General features: G+C 42.1%; 1 protein-coding gene across 5 annotated transcripts; it reads right to left on the bottom strand.

Annotated features, from left to right (window-relative positions):
- Positions 1–1,799: 1,799 nt before the first annotated feature.
- ARFGAP1 (ADP ribosylation factor GTPase activating protein 1) lies at positions 1,800–22,355 on the bottom strand. 5 transcript variants are annotated; one of them, XM_066198621.1, is made up of 15 exons: positions 22,236–22,355; positions 21,878–22,015; positions 18,374–18,437; positions 17,429–17,538; positions 16,275–16,446; positions 15,269–15,369; positions 14,525–14,611; positions 13,930–14,026; positions 12,534–12,590; positions 12,308–12,340; positions 10,982–11,011; positions 9,129–9,185; positions 7,775–7,834; positions 6,537–6,613; positions 1,800–6,084 (listed from the first exon to the last, which is right to left on the bottom strand). In XM_066198621.1, exons 3-15 carry the CDS (start codon positions 18,431–18,433, stop codon positions 5,757–5,759), a joined length of 1,269 nt encoding a protein of 422 aa, XP_066054718.1. In that variant the 5' UTR covers positions 18,434–18,437; positions 21,878–22,015; positions 22,236–22,355; the 3' UTR covers positions 1,800–5,756. The 5 variants fall into 5 exon arrangements, with proteins under 5 accessions (XP_066054718.1, XP_066054720.1, XP_066054719.1 ...); XM_066198623.1 differs by lacking the exon at positions 7,775–7,834 and having other exon boundaries at positions 6,537–6,607; XM_066198622.1 differs by lacking the exon at positions 10,982–11,011.
- Between the last annotated feature and the right edge of the window lie 388 nt (positions 22,356–22,743).

Here is a 22,743-nt window from a genome sequence, read left to right as displayed (position 1 = left end):
ATTTTCCTGCTTGAGCAGCGGTCACAGTCCTGGTGAGGTACATCATGACTGTTCTTGGCAGTCCTTGCAGCCAGCCCTGCCAGAGACTCGATCTCTCCCACTCGTTCTCAGCAACTGCAAGTACAATGAGGCTTCTCCTAGGAGATCTTTTCAGTGTTTCTTTCATCTCTTCTGTTTTTAGCCAGTTTGAACGTTGCTATCAGGGCAGCGTTGGTGAAATTCAGATTGGAGGCAGCGCAGCATTTGAGGATAAAAAACCAGGGCGGTTTCATCTCACCCAAGGCAAACGTCAGCGCCTTGCTCAGAGGAGGAGCTGACCTTTCTTTTGCTGCCTTCCTGAGGAGATGCAGCTTCTTGCTGACAGAGCACAAATGGCTGGAGCTGACACAGCCAGGCAGCCTCTCTTGGCCTCCTGCAAATCAGTGACTGAACAGCCAAGGAATGATCACACTGCAGGTCTGTCAGAGCTTCAGGGTTTACAGCTCCCCAATAGGACAACACAGCTCTCTCTCATTTTCCTCGTGAGATTTTCAGTTTTCACCCCTTGGCTGCATCCTGCAAGCCTCTCCCAAAGCAGTGGGGAGGTGGAGAGCCTCAGGGGGGTCCCTGTGTGCTGGGCTCAGCCCGTGGAGTTTGTGGGGGTGATGGTGAAACTCCTGAGCCCAAAGCCTGCTGCAGATGGCTCCTGTGGAGAAACCTTCTGGAACAGGTGGAGAGCACGAGGAGGGAACCCAGGACACATCCCCCGTGCCTGCCTGCACACCTCAGAGGGCACCAGTGAAGTGAGTGAGCTGTGAAGCCCAGAGTCACCTTCTGAGCCTGCGTCTGCCTTGGAGGGCACCCACACAGCTCAATAATGGCAGGAAGCTCCAGCTGAACTTGCTGCTGGTACTGGGATCAGAGCATAGAGTGGGACATGGCAATGCAGCAGCGACCCATCCTCCCTCAAGCCCAAGACTTGTGTCTTCTGGTCTCAGTGTTTTCTGGTCTAGACTCCACTTTTCCCATCTGCTTTTGCTCAGTCTGAAACCCAGAATACACATCACTGTTTCCATGGTGTTTTGTTTTTAGGTCACTAACTCTGGATGTTGTCAGAATAAAGGGCTCAAATCCTCTCTCCAGAACCAGCATGTCCTGTTTACTTCCAGAAATCCCATGTGAGAACTTTGCACCCCACACAGCAGCCCTTACAGGAAAAATAGACACAGCCCATCTGTGGAATAATACCAGCGATGCTATCAAACACAAATGTCCATTTTTTGTGTGTGTGTGCAAAAATCAGTAAAATTACCTCTACAGGGCAAGTAGGACTCAGTCCTGCTGATCAAGAACACAACAGAAGATATTTTAAATTTGCACAAAGCCAGGTTCAGTCACCTGGAGTACTCATGTGGCTGGCTCATGAAGGAAACTGGAATCTGAATGTGAACCACCGCCACAGCTGAAGGATTTGTCAGAGGACTCGTTTCTTGCAGGAAAACTGCATTAAAAGTTACCTTTTTCTGCTGTAATAAGTGCCTCTGTAGACAAGCTAATAAAAATCTCAGAGTACATAAATTTATCTGCACATTTCTATTTACAGTTCCCCTTAAATATGGAGGCAAACAATGTCTCCGAACTGCTAGTAAGTAAGAGTTTGAAGTTAGACTGTGAAACTCCAATGAAATATAAAGATGTTTTTGGCTCTATTAATGTTGGCAGCTTCCTTTCTCCTTTGTTACTGGCAGGGAAGAATATGCCTGACACCAGCAGCTGGGCTGAAAATTAACTGAAGTCTCCTGAAAAAGGGCTGACCACTGTTCTGCTCCGTATCTCTTTGCTTTATTATAATACTCTTTAAAAGATGACACTGCAGTTCAAGTCCAGAACCACTCTACAGAACAATGAATAGTGTCCACTGAAATCGCCATTCCTGTGAACTTCACAAAAAAACAGAGCAGGAAAGTTAAAGATACAGTACTCCAGACTGACCAAGTTTCTGCTGGCATGGAAATGAAAGAGGGTTCTGCAGCTAGAGGCCACTCAGCCATTAGGGCCAGACTCTTAATAATGGCCATGGAAATGTTTCTTGATTTCTGTTTAAATCACTGATTGCTAAAACCTTTACTTGGGTCACTGAAATTTAGTATTTCAGCCAAAATAAGCTAAGAACTGAAATATCTGTGGTAGACTGCTACTCCCCAAGAGGACCACTGTATCTTTAAATGTATCCTGGATTAAACAAAGGTTTTATCTACACTTGTTAAATTATTTCACAGACCATTACACTGACAAGTATATTATGAACCCATGGAATGTTACAGTCTGGCCTGGAAAATAAAAGCAGTAGCATTATCCTTGAGGTCTCAACCATGAGGGAGAGCTGGCCAAGCACTTCTTGAATTGTACTTATTATAGACAGGTTTCAAGACACAAATGAAACATTTTAAAATAATCCCTAACTCCCAGGATTATGTTTGGGAGCATTCTCCAAGACTTTCACTCTTTTGCAAGTGGCACTTAGTTTGATTTCTTGACATTCTTCTTGTATCAAACTACCTGCAGGAATCCAGCTGCTCTGTATTTTCTGAAGTTGAAGCCATACAAAGAAGTAAGTTTGGTCACCAGGGGATTTGAACCAGCCATTGCAATGTCTAATTGCTGCAGCAATTTCACCTACCGAACATCTGGCAGTTTGCTTGTGTGACTTAAACCTGTGAGTGACCCCAGGAGTGGAATGAAAAGGGAGCACAGCCCCCGTCACCCCTGCCCAGGCAGAGTCCACGGTGACACCATGGCCCTGCCAAACCACACTCAGATTCACGGTTGGATCCTCACTCAGCCAGGCAGCCTCAGCTCCAGCAGCCTGCACTCAAAGCCTCTGCTCCTCATCAGGCCAAAAGGGGAGGATTTGGGGAGAGGAGGAGGAGGAATTAAAAAATAATAAAAAATATCTGATTATGAACACTTGTTCTGCACGTGCAACTTGATGGGATGCATTTCCTCATAGTGCAGAAACCTGCCAGCCACCTACTCTGAAAAAAAGTAAAATTCAATAAAACAGCAGGCGTGCAAAAAGAAAATGCCCTTGTTTTGTCCTCTCCTCTGGAAGGCATGATCACATATTCAGGCTCAGAAAAGTCATTAAAAAATGCCCTTATGCCCATCAAACTGAGCAGCTGGCACACTGGTTTTGTGTCTGCAGTTACACTTTCTGCCATTATATTGTTTATTTGGATCTTCCAGTAACAACTTTCTGTCAGTTGTAGCATTTTGTTGCTTCTCTACAACACTGCAAAAAGAGAGATGGCAACTGTTCTGTCCCTGTCTCCTCAGCTGGAGGAAAAATCTTTACCCAAAACAACTGCTTGAGCAGGGTTCTCTGGCTGTTTGATTTAGAACATAAAAGTTTCAAAAGCTACAAAAATCAAATCAAAAGAACAAACAAATGGCTCATGCCAATTGTGGCTGCAAGTGATACATAAATAAATCACTTTTGTCACAGGCAAAGCTCACAGCTGAGGAGAACGTGCACACACACATCACAATACCACTGATGGAGTGGACTGAAGTAAAGATTCTCCTGCCACGAGCCATTTCAGGAGGTTTATGAAAGAGAACCATAATAAAGTTGTTCAGAAGCTGAATCAGCTTCAGACTGGGCAGCAGACACATGGACAAGGAGGCAACAGAGGTCTAAGCGTAAAAAAACAAAGCTATGTTTGATATGCAGCTAAGCCATGACAAAGTTTACTCAGAACCGGAGAAAAAGTAGAAAAAAAATCCTTGTTTTAGTGCAGGCTGTGAACTGCTGCCAATAGCACCATGAGCAGCACTGCAAAATGAGAGCTCTCGTGCCTTTGGCACTTCCAAAGGGTCTGTGACAGCAGGGACACCTTGGGAATGGCTCAGCCTGGAGCAGCACTTGGGTCTGAGCAGATCTGGGTCCTGCTGCAGAGGTTCGGAGACCATGAGCTTCAGACCACGCTCTCAGGAGAAGCAAGGGGGAAAAAAGAAATCTCAGCTCTCACAGAACAGGGTGAGAGAAGACTGAAAAATATTCTGTTCACTGTCTGAAAGATCCTAGTAATGGAAATACAGATTCAGGCTGTAAATAGAGCTACTTCTACTCAGACTTAAGCCTTTAAAATCTGCTACTTACGAGGAAATGAATTTTCTTTCCTTTTTCAGCTGTTGATATTCCTATCTGCTCAAAAACCTCTGTGAGGAGTAAAAGAAGTGGAGTGTTATTTAAGGTAACTTTGACACCTTTGGTTGGTTGTTGAACAAATTAACCAGTTTTTAAAAGAAAAGGCTTTTTAGGTAAGTAATGGGATCTACAGGGTTCACAGAAAGAACTCCATGCTGGAAAAGCAGACCACAGAGAACATGATGATTTGAGTTTTCAAGCAAGCTGATTGTTTTCGTGCTGAGGGTACATTCACAACCCAACCCTCAAAATAAAATGGGATACCTATGATAACCTGGATGCTGAAAGTCACAGTTCTTCTGTGGAAGTTATGGTTTGTGTCATGCAAAGCCACTTGTTGGGTCAAAACTGATATATAACTGAATCTCCTGTCCCAGTCCTTAATGCTGACCAAGAGTTTCTCAACTTTCCAAAATAGTGTTTCTGTAACAAGATCCAGGAAGAAAATGTGGAGAATGACAGAAACAGAGATACAGCCTAACACACTGAAGAATAGTTTGGAAAACATCTGCTTAAATTAAATTTTACTATTAAATCCAGACATCTACTCATCTTGAAAGGGGCTTGCTGCCAGGCTCAATGTTCTCGTATTTTCCACCCAATTTTTCTTGCTGGAATCTTCTTTGTAATTTTTTTTTTTCTGCCAGGTTGCCAAACAGATGTTCAGAATGACATAAGCAGCAGAAATACTTCATTTTTAACAGCATGAATAAAATACTACACAGGTAGAAGGAGAAAGAGAAAAAAGAGAGTATATAAAATACTCAGGCTGGGGCAAGGGCTTAGGTGAGGAAGGAAAACACCACAGCTTTGCTTTTCTGTGTAGCAGAGTTGCACAGGGCAAACTCCATCCCTTGAGTAAGGTGGGCAAGTAGAGCCATTCTGGATATTCCTTGAGAGCTCAGGTCAAACCTCCAAGTTTACACAATTAATTATCTAGCTCTAGATTCCTTCTGAATTCTACAGGGGAAAAAGAAGTTTTCAACTACTAAAAATAATAGTAATATCACAATGTTTAAAAACAAAGCTCCAATAAAAAATATGTTAAAGATCATCTTGAATTGCCAGACCTCCTGCAGTCAGAGCAATCCGTAAGGCATTGAAACTCGATGTATCCAACTGCAGCTTGCCCAGTTAATGGCTGTCTTTCCCAGTCACACCCTGTCCTTCCTTTGCATTAAACACCCCAAATCTCCAATTAGATGAGGACTGGATGAACACCTATTAACCTACACATGCAAGGCTGTGCCATGGAAGTGTCCTTGCACTGATTTCTTTCCTTTAACATTCGTGTTAAGGAAGTTGCTGTAGCCAGCTCCAATAGTACAAGGAGAATATACTTATCACTATCCTTAAAAAAGGGAGAGCCACCTTTATGTAAGAAAAGATTCAGATGCTACTTTTTTTTTTTTCCCTATACCGGGGCAGAAGGAAGGAGAATGAATGGGAAGCACAAACAGATCAGAAAGGTCAACCATGATACTCCAGGTGTGTGTAAAACTTCCTCCCCTCCATCAGCCAGCACAGCCTCCCTTTCCCAGCTGTGCAGAGCAAGGTTAACAGAGTTCTAAAAGTCATCCCACGAATATTCTGTTGCCTTAGGAGGTTTTCTGGTCTTGCTCTCCCCTCCTGTGTTCTCCCAGTTGGTCTCCCAGTTCTCCCAGCTGTCGCTGTTACTGTTCTTGTTGGAGACCATTCCCGAGCCCCACACGTCCCAGCTATCCGAGCTCTTCTTCTCTGTGGAATTGTCCACATAGGTCCAGCTCTCACTGCTTGGAGATTTGTGAGCTTTTGGTGGATCTGAGTTGCCAAAGGTCTCCCAGAAGCTTTGATCTCCAGCATTGTTCTGGTAGCCCTCCCCTCCACTGTTCTGGTAGCTGTCTCCCTCAGCTGGTCTTTTGTGGGGTGGGGGGAAAGGAAGGTGGAAATAAGTTAGTTATGCCAAACATAACAGTAAAAATAAATTACCCCAAAGAAAACCATAATTCTACTGCTCTTTGCTTAAAAAAAAACCCTTGATGATAAAGGAAGAACAAAATATTGCTCCAAATGACATAAGCTTGTTGTCTAATTCACAGATTTTGTTAAGAGATTTAACAGGCCCAGCGAAAGGGAATGTGCATTTGGAGTAATTTTTAAACCAAAATATGTGCACTGCTTTGTTCTCAGTTCAAAAACAGACATAAACAAAGTTATATTGAATTCCTCCCTATTATACAGAGGAGGACTATCAGCAAAGACAGAGTAAGTTCTTAATATTGAAAAATTACTTTTCACTACTATATTACAGAGAATGTGCAGGAGATCAAATTATGTGTTCAAGGAGATTGAAAGAACAAAAAATTACCTGTCAGAATTATCATCTGGTTTGCCTGAAAAGAAAGTGGTGACATCTCTCCATCCCTTACTCCCAACTCCCTGAACCTAGAGGAAAAAAAAAAAACACAACAAACAAACAAACAAACAAACAAACCAACAAAAAAAACCCCTCCATTCATTTGGACTGAACCAACACCTTTGCCAAGTCCAACAGCAAAAGCCAGAACAAATTCCTCCACTTCTTCCCATAAGCCAGACACATTTAACTCATAGCTCATTAATGTTTTTGAAGGGCAGTTACATGGAGGATGTAAAGAACATACATTTGACAGCACTGTGCTGCTGGAAGAGGTGGGAAGCAGGTCAGGTTTAGATTTTTCACCCATTGTTGTAACGCATTTTGAATTCTCTCCTAGACTTCCTTGACAAAAATACTGGAAATAGTCCTTACATAAATTAAACTTAATGAAAGCAGTGATGTTTTATGATTAATGTAACTTGTATTTATATTTCTACTGTTCTACACAGCTACTTTCATTCTGTTTCAGCATTATTTCACTACCCTCGTAACACAGGCCAAAAGCTGAGCCCTAGAATTGGATTAGAGATACAGCTTCTGAAGTGACGCCATGGAAGGTAGTATTCTGAATTAGGGATAGGGAGGATGAATCCCAGAATTCAGCCTGAGAGTTGCCAGGCTCTAAACAGAACATAATTTATTTTATTTTATTCAAATAGTACCAAAACCTAAGACACTGAGCAGGTCTATGAGAGAGCTGCCAGTGCTGACTTTCCCAGTGCTAGAATTCACACATTCCTGGGTAACACCATGCAGGTTACCCCAGCAGGTGTTAGTTTGTGCAGGGTTTCTGTGCTTGGCAGCCTCAGACAGCACTTACCACATCCGAGCACCGAGAGCAGCGGAAGGCAAAGAGAAAGGTGCAGAGCATTAGCGGGTTTTACTGTACCAGTGAACACAAGCTGTCTCCATATTCCCTCACATGTCTTCTGTGCTGTTTTGGGACACTGGCTGCTCATAACCACCCCAAGTCCTCATTCAAATCACTAAGAGGACACCACCATGCCTGTGCAGCTTTGAACACCCCAACCGAAGTGCTGCCTGATGAAAACTCCACGTTCCAAATTTCTCTGTTCAACACAAGCACAGACCAAAGCTGCACTGGGGTTTTGTATTATTTTTCACAAGAATATGGAGACTGGCTTGACTTGTTTGGCCTCCTAAAAGCCAGGCAGGCCACCTCATACCTTGCTGGCCAACTGCGATACCCCCGTGGTGACCTCCTCAAATATTTTCCCCTCTTTCACCTATGTGGACCAAAGTATTGGTAATTAGTCATAAAACATATTGTTATTATTACTGAAACCTTCAGACAAGCTCATTTGTACTTAATTAACAGCTAAAATGTCAAAAAACCCCAACCCCAAACTGAATCAAAATAGATTCAAGTCAAAAGTAACCAAGTTAAGAAAATTATATATGAAGTTTGTTGATCTATAGTGGAGTGCAATTCAGTCCTTTTGAGTTTGTGGGAATTTTCTGTGGCTAAAAACCCAGTTTGAGGAAGGTATCATTTAAACACAGTTCAGGTACCATTACACCACTGCTGAGCATAAAAACACCAGTACAAAAAACATCTGCAAACATGAAGCTTTATCAATATATTCTACTGCAGATGAAGATTGTGTTTAGAAACTTAGCAGATCCCTTTAATTCTCCATCTTTTATAGATGCTTATTTAAATATTAAAGGGGCTTTGAATTCTGGTGGAGCACAATACAACAGGAACCTTTCACCACTTAATAAATGGCAGTTGTTCCAAAGCAAGAGACTTTGTATGACCATATAGAGAATACTTATTTCAGAAAGTAACACTTATTTAGAACTAACAGCACAACATCCTAACGGATCTCTTTTTTTCTTTTAACACAGAATGCATAATTTCTCATTAAACTGTCCTACAAAAGAAAAATCAGCTCAAGGAAATGCACCCGAAAAATAAGCCTGAAAAGAATTCATCTAAGCCCTCTGAAATAAGCTGTGGATAATTCTAGGGAATAGAAAACCAATTAGAGTCTTCTCCTGTTGTTTGAAATGCCATCTAAAGAATGGTGAATTAATAAAGGTAATGGAAGAGAAATTAGTTTGCAATATGATTAAAACATTCTCTTCAAATGGCTCAAAGCTATTTTACTGAATTAAAATAAAGCTGGCAGGTAGGTAAAACACTAGAAACTTCACACTCCAAAATACAACTACTAATATATATAAATACATATATTTAAACAACTGCTTTTATATCCATTTAGGGTGCATTTTCCCCTTGTTCCATCTTCCATTACTGAAAGCATGAAATCTATAAAATGGTATCTAACAAGAAGGAATGTGACAGACTCTGGTGAACATGAGAAAGGCAGGTGGATGGAGTTTACCCTCACTAACATTCCCTGCTAACAACCTAACTTTGAGTTGTTTGATGTTTCCCCTTTACAGAAAAACCCCCTGAGAACCTGGGCAGCTCTGGCAGGAGGAATCAACCAATCCCTGAGTGAGTGCAAGCATTTTTCTGCAAGTCATTTACTAGCAGAAATTACCAGTTACCTTTTCCTGGGCAGGTTTGAGAACATTTTCATTTAATGTCTGACCTAACTCTGATGCCTATTTAAAAGCAAAACAAAAACAAAAGTCAGTTATATTTTCTTTTGAAAAAACCCAATAAAAACCCACAGCCAACACTTTCTGCAGGTTCATTTCTCAGCAGTATCTCCAAAAACACAAGAAGCCTTTAGCTTTGATTCATACAAGCAGAATGAGCTGAAAAGCACACACAGCAAAGTGCTGCAGGAGACATTAAAAGACAATAAATTAAAATCAGATAAACATGGCAATAGATGCCCAGAGCCCAAACAAAGTCTGACCTTGCACTGGAAGCAGAAGCAATGGTGCAACCAAGCAACAGTTTCAAGGATGGGCCCCCTGCTAATGCCCGCAGCTGAGTATTTGGAAGAATTGTCTTCATCCCCCCCTTATTTTTCCACACTAATTAAATTACTCGTAGAATTAGATCTTTTTGGCTGATTTTCCCCCAATTTCTCTGTCATGTAGTGCTCCAATCATCATCTGTTAGTAAGAGCCCAAGTGTTTCTGAGCAATACACAAGAGCCAAAACTGTGACAGAAGATTTTTGTTATTTTCTTTAAAGTTCCAGGTTTGCAGGGAGAAAAAAGAATGAACTTCAGATGTTGCAATCCAGAACAAGATGCACAAGGATATTGTACTTCAGAGGCAGTTTACAAAAATGTAAGCCCAGAGTCTAAGTCACAAATTACTTTCCTAAGGCAATGCTGACAAGGACAGCAGGTTTAGAAGAGTTTGAAATCACTCCTTGCCCTACAAAGGCTGTCAAAGGCTTATGTAGTGGTTTTTAACAGATTTAAACTTTCTTCAGAATTCCCATATCATACTGAGTGCCTTGAGAATTATCCTGGTTAATCCAAAAGGGCCAATATGCCAAGCAATTAACTTTCATTTCCTAAGGGTTCATATTTGATTACTACCATTGGTCAGGGTGTGAGCCTTCACTCATGTTCCTCCTGGGAACGGAGCACCTTAAACATCTTTCCTCCACAGACTCCCAGGTGTCTAAGAAGCCTTTCCCTCAGCCACAGCATTCCCAGGATCTCCCCTTTTCCCAGCCATTATCTCCAGTACTTCTACTCCTTACAGGATAAAAATTCTTTGAGAACCAAAGGCAAAAGGAAATCCCACTTCCACCTAGTGAGAAACATGAATGCAAATCACAAAGGGCTTGCAACCTTTGGAAGTGAGGCTACAAAGTGTTTAAGAAAAACAAGAAAGGGGTGTTCTCACCTTTGAAAACCCCTCTGGAATCTACTGAACCCAGCAAACTGTTGATGGTTTATAATAAAGAGTGTAACACACACAGACTAACAGTTCAGGTGTCCAAGTGGAGTCACTGCTAGAATTAGGAAGAATTCTTATCTGATCCCTCTTACTCAACCACATCATTCTGTAAATGTGGAATGGAAAGATTTGGATACAACTGTATTTTCATCTAAATCACTTCAACTACCCTTCCTACTGCTGAATTGAGGACAGCACTCCATTACAAACACTTCATTCAATGTCTGCCTTCCAGCAACACCAAGCTCTTGGCACATTCCTGGGGCAGCCATGCAAACAGAAATCCTGAAATCATCAGAGTGTGGACAGCAGCACAGTCAATTTTCAGACAGCGCACAGCTTGGGTCTCTCTATCCAACTTCACAAACTTCAAGTAGGTTTGAAGAAATGTTACCATACAAAACACACAACATTATTCTAAACAGGTTTGACGTAAGGCAGAAAAAGAAAAGACAGCTCAGGAGCAAATGCACATATTCAGCACCAACAGACAAGGAGTCCATGCACAAGAACAGATGTGAGGGTGTTACCGGCTCTGGCTGCTGCTTGTAGCCCCAAAACTTTACCCAGAGAGCAAAAGAGAAAAGAGCAAGGAAGGCAGAAGCAGTTTTTAGCAAAAATTTGGCAGCATTTTTTTCAGGCAAGTTAAGTAGCATGAATCTTTTCCAACTTTTAATATCTACTGACAAGAGAAACAGTGAAATGTGTTTGGTCACTAGGCGCCAAACACACTTTTAACCAATGTAGTGCATATAAAATGTGTTAAATCTGTTCTGCAGAGGGTCAGAAGTTTCAGGAACAAAATTTAACCTTCAGTAACACAGCTTAGACTCTGGAGCACCACGTTGCTGTGGTCCTTGTCAGTAGATGTGATGAGCTTTTAAACTAAATATTATATTTATTAATAATACTAAAGAAAGAGCAGCTTCTAAAAGGAAAACTGCCAGAGGGAGTGAAGAGGAAGACCTGTAGAAAACTTAGTTTTTCTTAAGCCAAGCTGTAAATACTTCAAAAGCTTTGAAGTAGGAAGTTTGGGTGCTTTAACAAGACATTTTTGTTGCTAACATGTCCAAGTTTGGCCATTTGAAGGATTAATGTCCCAGTGCACAGACCTGTCTGAACACCAGCACCTGCACGTTGGTTTTGAGCAATACTTTCTATGCCTATCAGAAGGCAAACCAGGCTAATGCTGCACATACACAACAGTTGTAGTTCAATTAAAATTCCTGAACCATCTATAAATATTAGCATCTCACTCAGAACCAGCAAATTAAGAATCCCATTCTTTTATACATTTTTATATTTGAATTTAAAACTTTTCCTTGCAGACAGATCTTGCTTATGTCAGAGCTCTGTGTAACCAGGCCTGACTCTCTCTGTTTTAACCCCAGTTTGATAAATGAAATCCTTTCGTCACTGCTACTTTTTAAAACACACACAAGCAAGTTGATTTATTAATAATATTGAGCAGTTCAAATTTCTAACATCTTATTAGGCTTTAGCCATGGGAAGATGGCTTGCACTGTATCATATCACCAAGAAAACTACTTCAAGGTAGACCACATTCATGATTCACAGAAGTAAAACAGGAGTATGTTAAGCCTGCAAGCTCTGCAGCCTCTCCGATACATCCAACAAGAGCAAACAGCAGAGTATCCCTGTTTATCTCTTGCTTAATTTGATCACTGCAGCTGATTGCAATTCCCATGGAATTAAAAGCTAGAACTAAACACTGCTGTGCACTATGAAGGCAAAACACACTGGTCTGCTGCTGATCAAATCTAAGTCAATTGGTGCAGGTAAACACATGGCACTTAAAGACAATTAGACTGAGTAAGAGCTAAATCTATAATCACCTTTTGACTTGCTTGAGATCCAAATCTGGTAGCCTGTGAAGAGAAGCAAATACATGCAGGTTTACCTGGAATAAACCCTTTGATTTTTAAAGACATACATTTAGAAATGCTGCACAATCCTCTCCAAGGTAATGGAGCTTTGGCAGAATTTCACAGTGAAAACAGAATATCCATATCACCACCTCTGGCATTCCACTACTAACTAAACCCCATTTCATTTACTTACACCCTCTTTAGCAGCTGAGGCAATTTTGCTTGCTCCAGTTGTAAAACTGCTCCATCCCTTTAAAGAAAGCAAGAAAGTCATGAGCTGCTTGTGAATAATAATAGCACATAACCAAGTTTTCATTAAAACACATTAGCTTAAGCCAAAGTGCTCTATTAAATACAGCTTGTCCTGTAGTCATAAGAACAATCTGCTACTGAGAGAAAAATTACAGCCTCTCATTTAACTGAAATCTAGTGATGAACTTCCAGTATTTGTGTGAATTTGAAGAAGCCAGAGTGTTTTGGATGTTACTCTGCTAAAAAACGGCCACAAGTGTGGGGAAAAATCCTCCCATGCAGTGGAAGGCAAATTGTTTTTCTCACCAGGATGAACACCCATGCAATGAACTCAGCCTCCCAGAAACACAGGACTTCACGGTACACTGCAATGTGTGTCTGTGCTCACACGAGGGCATTCCAGCCAAGATGTGAAGGGAGATCCTGGGCTCAAAGAATCGCTCACGGAACAGAACCAGCGTCACCTCTCCTCAGCTGTCTTAGCTCACCTGCAATACACTGCAGTGTGCTTTCTAATCTCAACTATCTGGCCTAAAAACAGTGAGATACCTAGAAAATATTTAGTTGATCCATACCAAGCAGCCTGTGGGATCACCTGAAATATGGTGATCAACCTGTTCGAAGGCTCAGGCATTACCTTGCCCTGGTAAGTTCTAGTGAAATAATTTATTTATTTTTAAATAAACAGTGGAAACTGATGCGAGTACTTAAGCCAGTGAGGCTCTACAGAGAGCCGTTGGCCACTAACCACAAATATTGTTCAGCACTGTGACTTTGGAGCCTTACCAAAGCACCAGTATGGCCCTGACTGCCTCTGACTTTATTCCCATTTTATTTCAACAATGCATCTTTCACTATCTCTACTTGAATCATGACAACTGTTCAGCCATATGCTGTTATCTCTTCACACCCTGTCACAAGTATTTCAAATGTTTTCACCACTGCTCAGGGCTTCTGGCACCCACATACACACACATTTCAGTTGTTTTCCTCTGAACATCCCTAATACGCTTAACAGATTTAGAGCTACTCCCTACAGGTAATTACATTTTTTTTCCTTTAGCCCTGTTGATTACTATTTCTTAATCTATTGCTATATCCTCACTTATTTCTATGAACTGATACCAGGCAGAATTCTTAAATTCTGCTTAAGTTTCTCCATTTTGCCTTTTCAAGTCCACCAGTACCTTCTTCACTCTTTGACAATACAGCCAATACTCTGCATTTTTCTGTATTCACCTGCAGTCTTTAATTTCTCCTCTCCATTCATACTCTCCCATAAAAGGGGCTAAACTAGAAGAAAACAGTAATTCAGGAAGCTCCAAGCAATTCCTTACCGAGTACAAAGAGGACATGGCATTATTCAGGAAGTCATCCTCTTTTTTTGGAGGGTTTACTGTGTTCCCAAAGCCCACATAGCGATTCTCCTGGCCACTGCCACAGGAAAAGGAATAAACAGTACCCGGATCAGCAGGCAGCCATTACAAACATTGAACAACAACTGAAAAGCATGGAAGAATAGCAATTGTTTTTGCACCTGGAAAAGAAAGTCCTGTAGCACCCAGCACCCAAAATACAAAACTACTCACTTCATACAAACACCAAGGATCCACTGAGGAATCCTAGCACAATACAATTTCCTCTGTGCAAGCTAATGTGGTCCTAATGATTCTCCAGGTTTAACAGATCACTGACATCAGAAAGCTGAGTAAATCCTAATAAAGTGATACATGAAAATGAGAAAAGGAATGAAAGAAGCTTTATAAATGCCTGTTTAACTCAAATCACTGTAAGGTACAACATACAATCAGAATTCTCTGGTTTGGAATCCACCACAATAATATTTGGTGTTACAGACTTTCAATTCAATGCTTCAAACGTTTTATTATGTAGAGAGAAAGGCACGCAGAAAGTCAGTAAATATTGCATTACCCTTGGTAGGAGCTGACATCATCATTTAACCAGTCTTCAAAAGCCTTGTCAGAAGAGGCAGTTGCAGTCTGAGATTGTCCAGCAGAACTGAAATAAAACATTGAAGAATCAAAGCCATGTTAAGCAAAACCCACTAGCTCAGCAGGGCAGCTTGATGTATATCACCATAATCCAGATTACAAATTGATTATTTATTTCATCTATCAAGAAGGAAACTCTAATGCAACCACTAAAAGGCATGAAGCACTTGCTCCTTTGATTTACAACTGCTTTTGCAGTTAATTTGGTGCACAGAGTAACAAACATGCAAAAGCAGAACAATGCAATTGTTGTGGTAGAGAGCTTTGATGCTCCCCAGGTAATTAGCACCAGAAGGGAAAAAAGTCTGTTCCTTTTTCCCTGGCATCCAATCCCAAACTGGCACAGCCTCACAGTTAAGGTGAGGATGTCACACACTACCTGTGAGTGAAACAAATGTATCATTTCAGGTGCATTACAAGTCAGGATAAAATAAGTATGGCTTGTCCCCTGCTCTCACTTCTCTGCCATGGTTTAAGGCTTAAGTGCAAGGGGTGGGAAATATTATAAAAACAAAGTCCTGTTACCTCATACTCCGTAACTTCAGCTTGTTCAGACACCAGCACCAAGAGGGTAAACCCAGCAGACATGAAACCATCAGGTTTTGATATTGTGTCTGTGTCTGATGCTGTATCTGAACCAACACTGGGTAAGCAGGGCACTTACCGGTGAGCAGAAGACAGAGACATTTTAGGCTGAGGTGGGGTCCAGTTCCTGGCAGGAGAAGTCTCCATGGACCACTCCTTGCCTTCAGCTACTGTGGCTACCTACAAGAGGCAGAATAGTCAAGAATGCCAAGTCAGAGATTTCATACAAATTATAAACTGGCTCTGTAGCAATAGCACAAGTCATTTTTCCAGCTTGCTGCTGCATCAATTAACTTTTTTTCACAAGAGACCCTTTTTTTTCTGACTCCAGGGCTGTGATGTTGAACTGAACACTGGCTTAATTTCAGGCAAATGAAATAAAAAATAGACAATTTCCTCAAAGAGGCAGGTTTGGTTTGAAGAGGAAAGTGGATTAATGAAGAGATGTAAGCACTAATCACACAATAATGGAGGAACAGAACTACATTATTGTTGTATGCTACTACATACACTAAAGATTTATCAAAAATCACTTTGGATAGAACTGTCCAGCTGAAGTAGTGAACTGCACTGAACTGAGGACTGAGACAGCTCCACTGACTAAAGTGCAGCACTGAAAATCAGAGCTACCTCAGCTAAATGCAGAAACGAAAATTTCAACAGAAAACTCTTAAAAGACTTGGGAAGAAGCACTCTAAGACCTTTAGGGTCCCAAGAGGACTGGACTGCCAACTGTGAGGTACCAGACCCTTGGGATACCCTTGGACTAAATTAGAGAAAGTTACCCAAAACAAGGAAGTTAGTCCAGAAAAGCTCCTGCCTGCCCAAGACACTCTTTTCTAACCCCACCTTATATTCCTGGTAGGACAACATTCCTTTTCTCTTCTGCCAGATACTTGAGCCATTAACTCATTCAGGTTTACATTAACTCTTCCAGGATTTCACTCTCTCACGTTTACCTTTTCAGGAACCACTGCAGAGGTTCAAAAAATTGCAACTTTCCCTCCTTTCAAAACCAAGTGCTTACAAAGCACTTTGATATTTTCAGATCACAGAGGTGAGGACACATGTAAAACTGAGCCTACCTGGTCTCTAAACAGAGCTGCAGCTTTGCTGTTGTATTTCTCTTGCATCGTCCAGCATGGATCATAATCATCCTGAGACTCCAAGAACTGTCGGAATTTGCTGTTACCTCCAGCCTTCATTTTCTCCAGCTCAATATCCTTCCACTTGTCCATGGTTACAGAACGCACAAAACTGAAAAGCAGGTTTAAAAAGAGAATAAAAATTAGATCACAGCTTGTTATAATTTCCTTTATCAACAGTGACAAAAAAAGCTTATTCCAACCTATCTCAAAAGTTGAGAGTATAAACATGTTAGAGAACACTCTCCAAGTACAGAAAGACAGATCATCAAAAGAAGGTGGGCAGATCCTCACTGAAATAAGCCAAAATCATGTCACTTATTGGCATTTAAAGGAGACAGTCAACAGAAGGCAAGTGACTGAAAAAGCAGCTTCCTTCAAAGTCCAGAAATTAATCTACCCACTATGTAACAGAAACTTTTCCCATACTTCACTCTGCAATCTTCTTTTTCTATTATCAGGTATTTCAATGGTTGGACTCGATGATCTTGGAGGTCTTTTCCAACCTTTGCAACTCAATGATTTTATGTCATCATCTCAGAAATTTCATCTTTTCTTCCATGCCACATACAGAACAGTTCCAAACAGTCCTTTCCTATGCAATATCTACTCACTAATGAGCTTCAAATCACCCCTTGAAAAGCAAAGAATGTACTTGTGAATGGCCTCCTTGGTTTGGTGATTTCCCTCCTAGACTTTCTTTCCTTTCCTCACTTGAGTAACTGTTCCCTGCTTTGGCCCTATTACATACACAATGTGAGTCTCCAGAACCCAGAACAGTTCTTATTCCATAGACCCCCATCTCAGCTGAGCACAGTTCTTGGAAAACAACAAAAACTATCATTTATATTACAAAGAAAAAAAGAAATCTCCTGAACAGAATAAAGCTGGTTTTTAGACTAGCTTTAGACCCAACCAGTTACAGACAAGGCACAGAGGGTAAAGCCCACTTTGGATAGAAGCATGAAGCAAAACTGCCAGTGAAATGTTGGATTTGAGACATTCTATACATCCCAAACCAACACAAGCTGCTCACAGCCATACTGAACCCTCAGGTAAGGCAGCTCAGTCCAAGCTCTGTTGGCAAGGCTGACCTGAGGTGAACTCCCAAGCCTCGGTGTTTTCCTGAGCACTCCAGACAGATCCAAATTCCATAGGTCACACTCACCCACTGGGGGTTAAATGCACCACATTCAAAACAGACCTGTGAGAGAAAAAGAGTTATCTCTGCAACCTGCATCGCTGTCCAGGGGATGTTTTCACAGCTCAAAAAGGCAAATCATCAAAACACCACACACTGAAAAGAATTTCAGAAGGGCTCTTAGTGTTTGGAAACACCTTCCCTGACATCATAAACTTCCTTCAGGTATATATTTGTGCTGCTTGGAACATAAAAATTACTGCACCAACCAACAAAAACCAGTGAGGAATTACAGACCAGCAAATAGAAATTACTATGCAAAGAATTCATCTTGACTTCATTTTCATTGCCTTGAAAGAAAGAAACCAAACTGAATTCTTTAGGTTTCCTTGGCAAAATAAAAATGCAATACTTAAAGTTTGGAACATTTTTTCCGTCACACTACAGTTTGGCAGTAAATGGCAGCAGATCTAAACAGAATTTTTTTTATTTAGAAATAGCTTTATTGCTCATACAGTGCAACAACTTCAGTTTTATGGTCACATTCACCACTCCAGATTTAATGTATTGATATAAATAAAACTGAATCTTTCTATGGACTATATAAAGTATAATCAAACTACTTGAAATAGACCATTTTAATTAATGTTGTGCCCGAGACACCACTTGTTGAAAAGACCCCAGGGACTCCAGCATTACTACAACAACTGAAATACTTGTGCTAAATATGCAGCAATGTATTGTAATGCATACATGAGATATCCAAATTTCTATGTTGGCATTAGTGATCCATAGCACAAAGACAACAGCAGCTGTAGTAGACCCCAGTGTACATTTGGAGTAAGAAAAAAGCAAATTCAATTCTACAAAACTGATCTAAAGATCACATTTTTCTCACATTGTTCTCATCTTGTGCTCTGACTTCCTTCAGGACTTTCCTTGTTCTTGGACTTGCCATGATTCTGCAAAGGGCGAAAAAGAAAAAAATTAAGTCACGATCACGGATTTGATTTTGGTAGGACACTCAGTACCTCACAAGCACAGCTCTGTGACAAGAGCCTGGGATCTAAACCACTGACTCACAACCAGCTGCAGGGGAAAAACAGACAAACCAAACCACCATAAACCCCCCCACAACTTATTTTTCCATTTACTTTGCACTTTTGGGGGGATTTATTAATCTGTAACTCCATCAGTGGAAAGGTGTAATGCAGTCATGGCTGAAAAGGGGGTGGGGGGTTCCATGTCACAAGTGGTATCTAAAGAGACTCTACTGGATGCTGCCCCCAGACCACCACCCTTCCTGAAAGCACTTCCTAGAATCCATGATTTCATGGAATCACATGCACACAACTCATCACACCTATGCAAAACCCAGCAGAAACTCTTACACTTCAGACTGCAAAACACCTTGCTACAAGAGCCCCTTACTAGATGATACAAGAACTTGTAATTTTCCAGAATTACTGAGTTTGTTTGCCAACTGAATTCTAAGAAATTAAGGCAATTACTGGGACCTTTTACACAAAACAGAATTGTAATTCAACAGGCATGTCTCGCTAGCAGACCACATCATTTCACTCTAATTTTTATGACGCAGAAAACAGCAGGGAGCAGTGTCAAGCTATGGATAAAATTCACATTAAGGCAAAAAATGTGATTCACACACACTGCACAGCCTGGAAAAACCCAAAGTACATAAAGCACTCGTAATTTGAAGAATGATAGTGTAGGGTGCAGCATAAGGCTGCAATTTAGATAAAAAATAAATTCCTATTACCAACTAATAGCATCATATTTAAATTAACTTTGAATAAATAGCATCTGTTCTCCCTTTTTACTTCCCCTCCATCTTGCCATTTCTACTCCAGAAAACAAACTTCTAAGATGTAATAAAAGACACAAGTCACCAAGCTGACTAGAAACAGCACTAAATGTCAAGCTTATTGGCCAGTCAAGATACAAAGCATAAAGCAGCAGGTTGGTATTTGCACCAAACACTGGTGTGAGAGGCAAAAATGCCTTTATGCAACTCTCTGACACTGGTTCACTGTGCTATTTGACTAAATAATCAAAAGTCCTTGGAACATCAATGAAATTAACAATCTCACGATAATTTTAGGAGGCAAATGATTGTTACATACAACTGCAACAGCCCGAGGAGACGGAGGGAGGATGTACCTTCAATAAAGGAAAGGTGTTTAAAAAGGTAAAATGTTACAGGTCAGGAAACATTGCATTTGTATGATTGACATCACCTTCATAGAAATCCCCAGAGCAGAGCAGTACAATAAATAGTTCTGCGCTTCACCAGCTAAGATAGCATGACTCAGAGAGGACAAAGCTCAGTGTTGTACCTCTGTGTTGCCACTGCTAAAAGCAGATGTCTGTAGCAGAACTCACTGCCTTTTATCTAAAGCACTTATTCCTCTGCAAACATCTTGTTGACAAATGCTTAATTCTGTGGAATTTAAGGGACAGTGCTTTCACTGATGTTTAGAATGTGCTACCTTTTCAGCCTTAATTACTTTGTATTAGACAAAGCCAGGTAATTGTGGTAGAAGTGTTTTAGGCTCAGAAGGTTACTCCAAATAGTGGTGAATAAAATCTTCTTGTCATCCTGCATTAACATAAAACTAGCACAGTCATTTTCATCAATAATCTAACAAAAACTGTGTAACTTTCAGAGCAGGAGAATGAAAGTGTGGCGACTCCTCACGTAATGACACACCTTTTCCAATAGCAATAACATTTAATCTTCCTTAACTTACTCATGTGCATGTGAGCAGGGAGGGAGATAGCACTACATGCATTTGCTTGTCCTAAATAACAATCATAAATACATTTACATGACTCCCAGTCCACGTCTTCAATTCCACTATTTGTCCCTGGTGAGATAATGTAGAATTCTTCCTCTGCAGTACAGAAATTAAGTAAATAACTCAGCAGGAATAGGCAGACAGACAAGAGTGCACCCTCCGGGCCCTCCTCTCTGCCATTATTGCTGCTGTATCTTCGCATGTCAATGCTTCTTCCCCAGGAATGAGTTTCCCCAGCATCTTCCTGTACATTTCTGACAGCTTCCAAGGCTCCTCTTTTTGGCTGGATGTTCAATTCTCTTACTCCTACCCTTCCTTTATCATTTTTCCTCCTTTTTCACAGGTTTTCAATCAGGATAACCAACAAAGGCAGTCTACATGCAGAGGCCTTCCAGCCCCAATGGCAGATGAGCTCTGCTGGAGCTGAACAGCAAAACCTCTTCCCACTCCAATTCTGCCCATGCCAGGAACTGTCTACAAAGCAGAAAGTTACATCCATCCCCCAGCAGTGAATATCCAGCCCCCTTCAGTGTTTATACACGAGTTTCAGATCTCCAGCTCCAAGGTGACAGAGGAAGCAACTGCTTTTGGTTCTGCCACAACTAATCTTTTTTAAAAAAGAACTGAAAGACTTTGGCCAACTGCAGTCTGAACATGCAGCCATTCCACCAAGCTCCCTGTCCAAACCACCACTTCTGTCTGGTGGGAAGGCAGAGCTTCATCCACACCAAGACATCCAAGAAAAGGAGGAGGTAACTAAAGGCACCACCAGCTTTTCACCTTGTCCTCCCCCACCACAGCATTTGGAAATAAAGGGCAAAGTAAAAATGTCATGTTCTAAGCTTTCTAATAGGTAATGTCTTCAGAGGCGCCTAGTTTATTGTAATCTTTTGCCACAAAGTTTTAAGGGTTCAGATTATCATTGATTACCACCAAAAAGCCGAGCCCTGGTAGGTGACTGGATGTATAACCACTGTGCTGTTTAAGTTTCAGGACTAAATACTGAACAAAGAAGTCACCTTAAAGAAATATACATTATTTTGATCTAATATAAATGGACACAAGCAAAGAAGAGAATGGTTAGTTTCTGAGTAAGTTTCCATTGAAAAATATAAATATTTTTGACAAGGGTTCCAAAGTGGAAAGAGACAGCATCACACAGACCAATCTCATACTCTTACTTCCCAAACAATCTGCTCCCAAAGCAGAAACTAGATGTACACCATAGGAGTTTCCTGGTTATGAAATCTTTAGTTTGCTAAACAAGCAAAAAGGCAGAAGTGGACTAGAAGTAGAAATAATACGTAACAGGGCTTTGCTCCTCTGATACAGCAGCAAATTCAGAGCCAACCTGCAAAGGGCTTTGCAGTTCAGTACACGAAGAGTCAGCGGGTGACGTGGCCTGGTGACTTCATGGTCCTGAAGGCTCCCTGTGAGTCCCACCAGTGCAGAAAGGCCACGGAGCCTGGAGAAACCTCTGCAGTCACACACTGCGCCCATCTCCATGGAATTGTCACGGTTCTCCTTCATACCTCCATCAAAGAGCGCTGCACACTCTTAAAGCGGCGCAGTTTGGCACTCACCCGGCTCACGCAGCGCCTGGCAGGGCCGAGAGAAGGGCGATTCCTTCAGGCACACCTGCGGTACCCGGATCCCAGCGGCGTCCTGCAGCCTCCCTCAGAACATGGCCGGGGTCCGCCGAGCCCTCCGGCCTCCGCTTTCTAGGCAAGAAAACAACGCAGAAACAGCTGAAATAGCGGGCAGGCAGATGCCTCCTGCCCGCCACGCCAGCCTGGCACCCGCACCTCGCCCGCCCTCGGCACCGTCCTGTGTGACAGCGCGGGGGCCGGGCCCGAGCGCCGCCAGCTCAGCGCTGGGCTGGGCTGCGGGGCCCCGGCGCAGCGAGCCCCGGCGCGGGGAGCCGCGCGGATACGGACGCACCACAACCCTCAGCAGCACTGCTGCCCGTGTCTCGGTCCCGGTCCTGATCCCGATCCCGGTGGCGATCCCGGTGGCGATCCCAATCCCGGTCCCGGCCGCGGCCCGGTCCCGCCCGGCGCCGCCGACGTTGCAGGGCGCGAGGCATTGTGGGCGCGCGGCTTAACCCACTGCGGGCCGGGCCGGGCCGGGCCGAGCCGAGCCGGGCTGGGTGAGGAACGCCCAAAACATCCCATTATATCCAGAGAGAAGTTTAAGGGATTTGTTTCAACCGAGCAAAGCTGAAATAAAGCTTTAAAACGAACCTCTGAACCGCGCGCGCTGCTCTCTGTGCGGTTCCAGGCTGCAGAAACGAGCCCCGGGGGTTATCCCTGAGGGGAGGCTGCCCGTGGGGCTGCGGTATATGGAAATATGTGATTTTTTTTCCTCACACACTTATTGATGTGAGCAAAGCAGGGTTGTCGGGTGATGCCCCGTGTTGCTCCCAGGCTGGGAATAGCAGATTGAGGGG

The sequence above is a fragment of the Chamaea fasciata genome, unplaced genomic scaffold, assembly GCF_029207755.1.
Source record: "Chamaea fasciata isolate MVZ Bird 193981 ecotype frontalis unplaced genomic scaffold, bChaFas1.0.hap1 SCAF_17, whole genome shotgun sequence".
NCBI lineage: Eukaryota > Metazoa > Chordata > Aves > Passeriformes > Sylviidae > Chamaea > Chamaea fasciata.
This window is presented reverse-complemented; position numbering and strand designations above follow the sequence as displayed.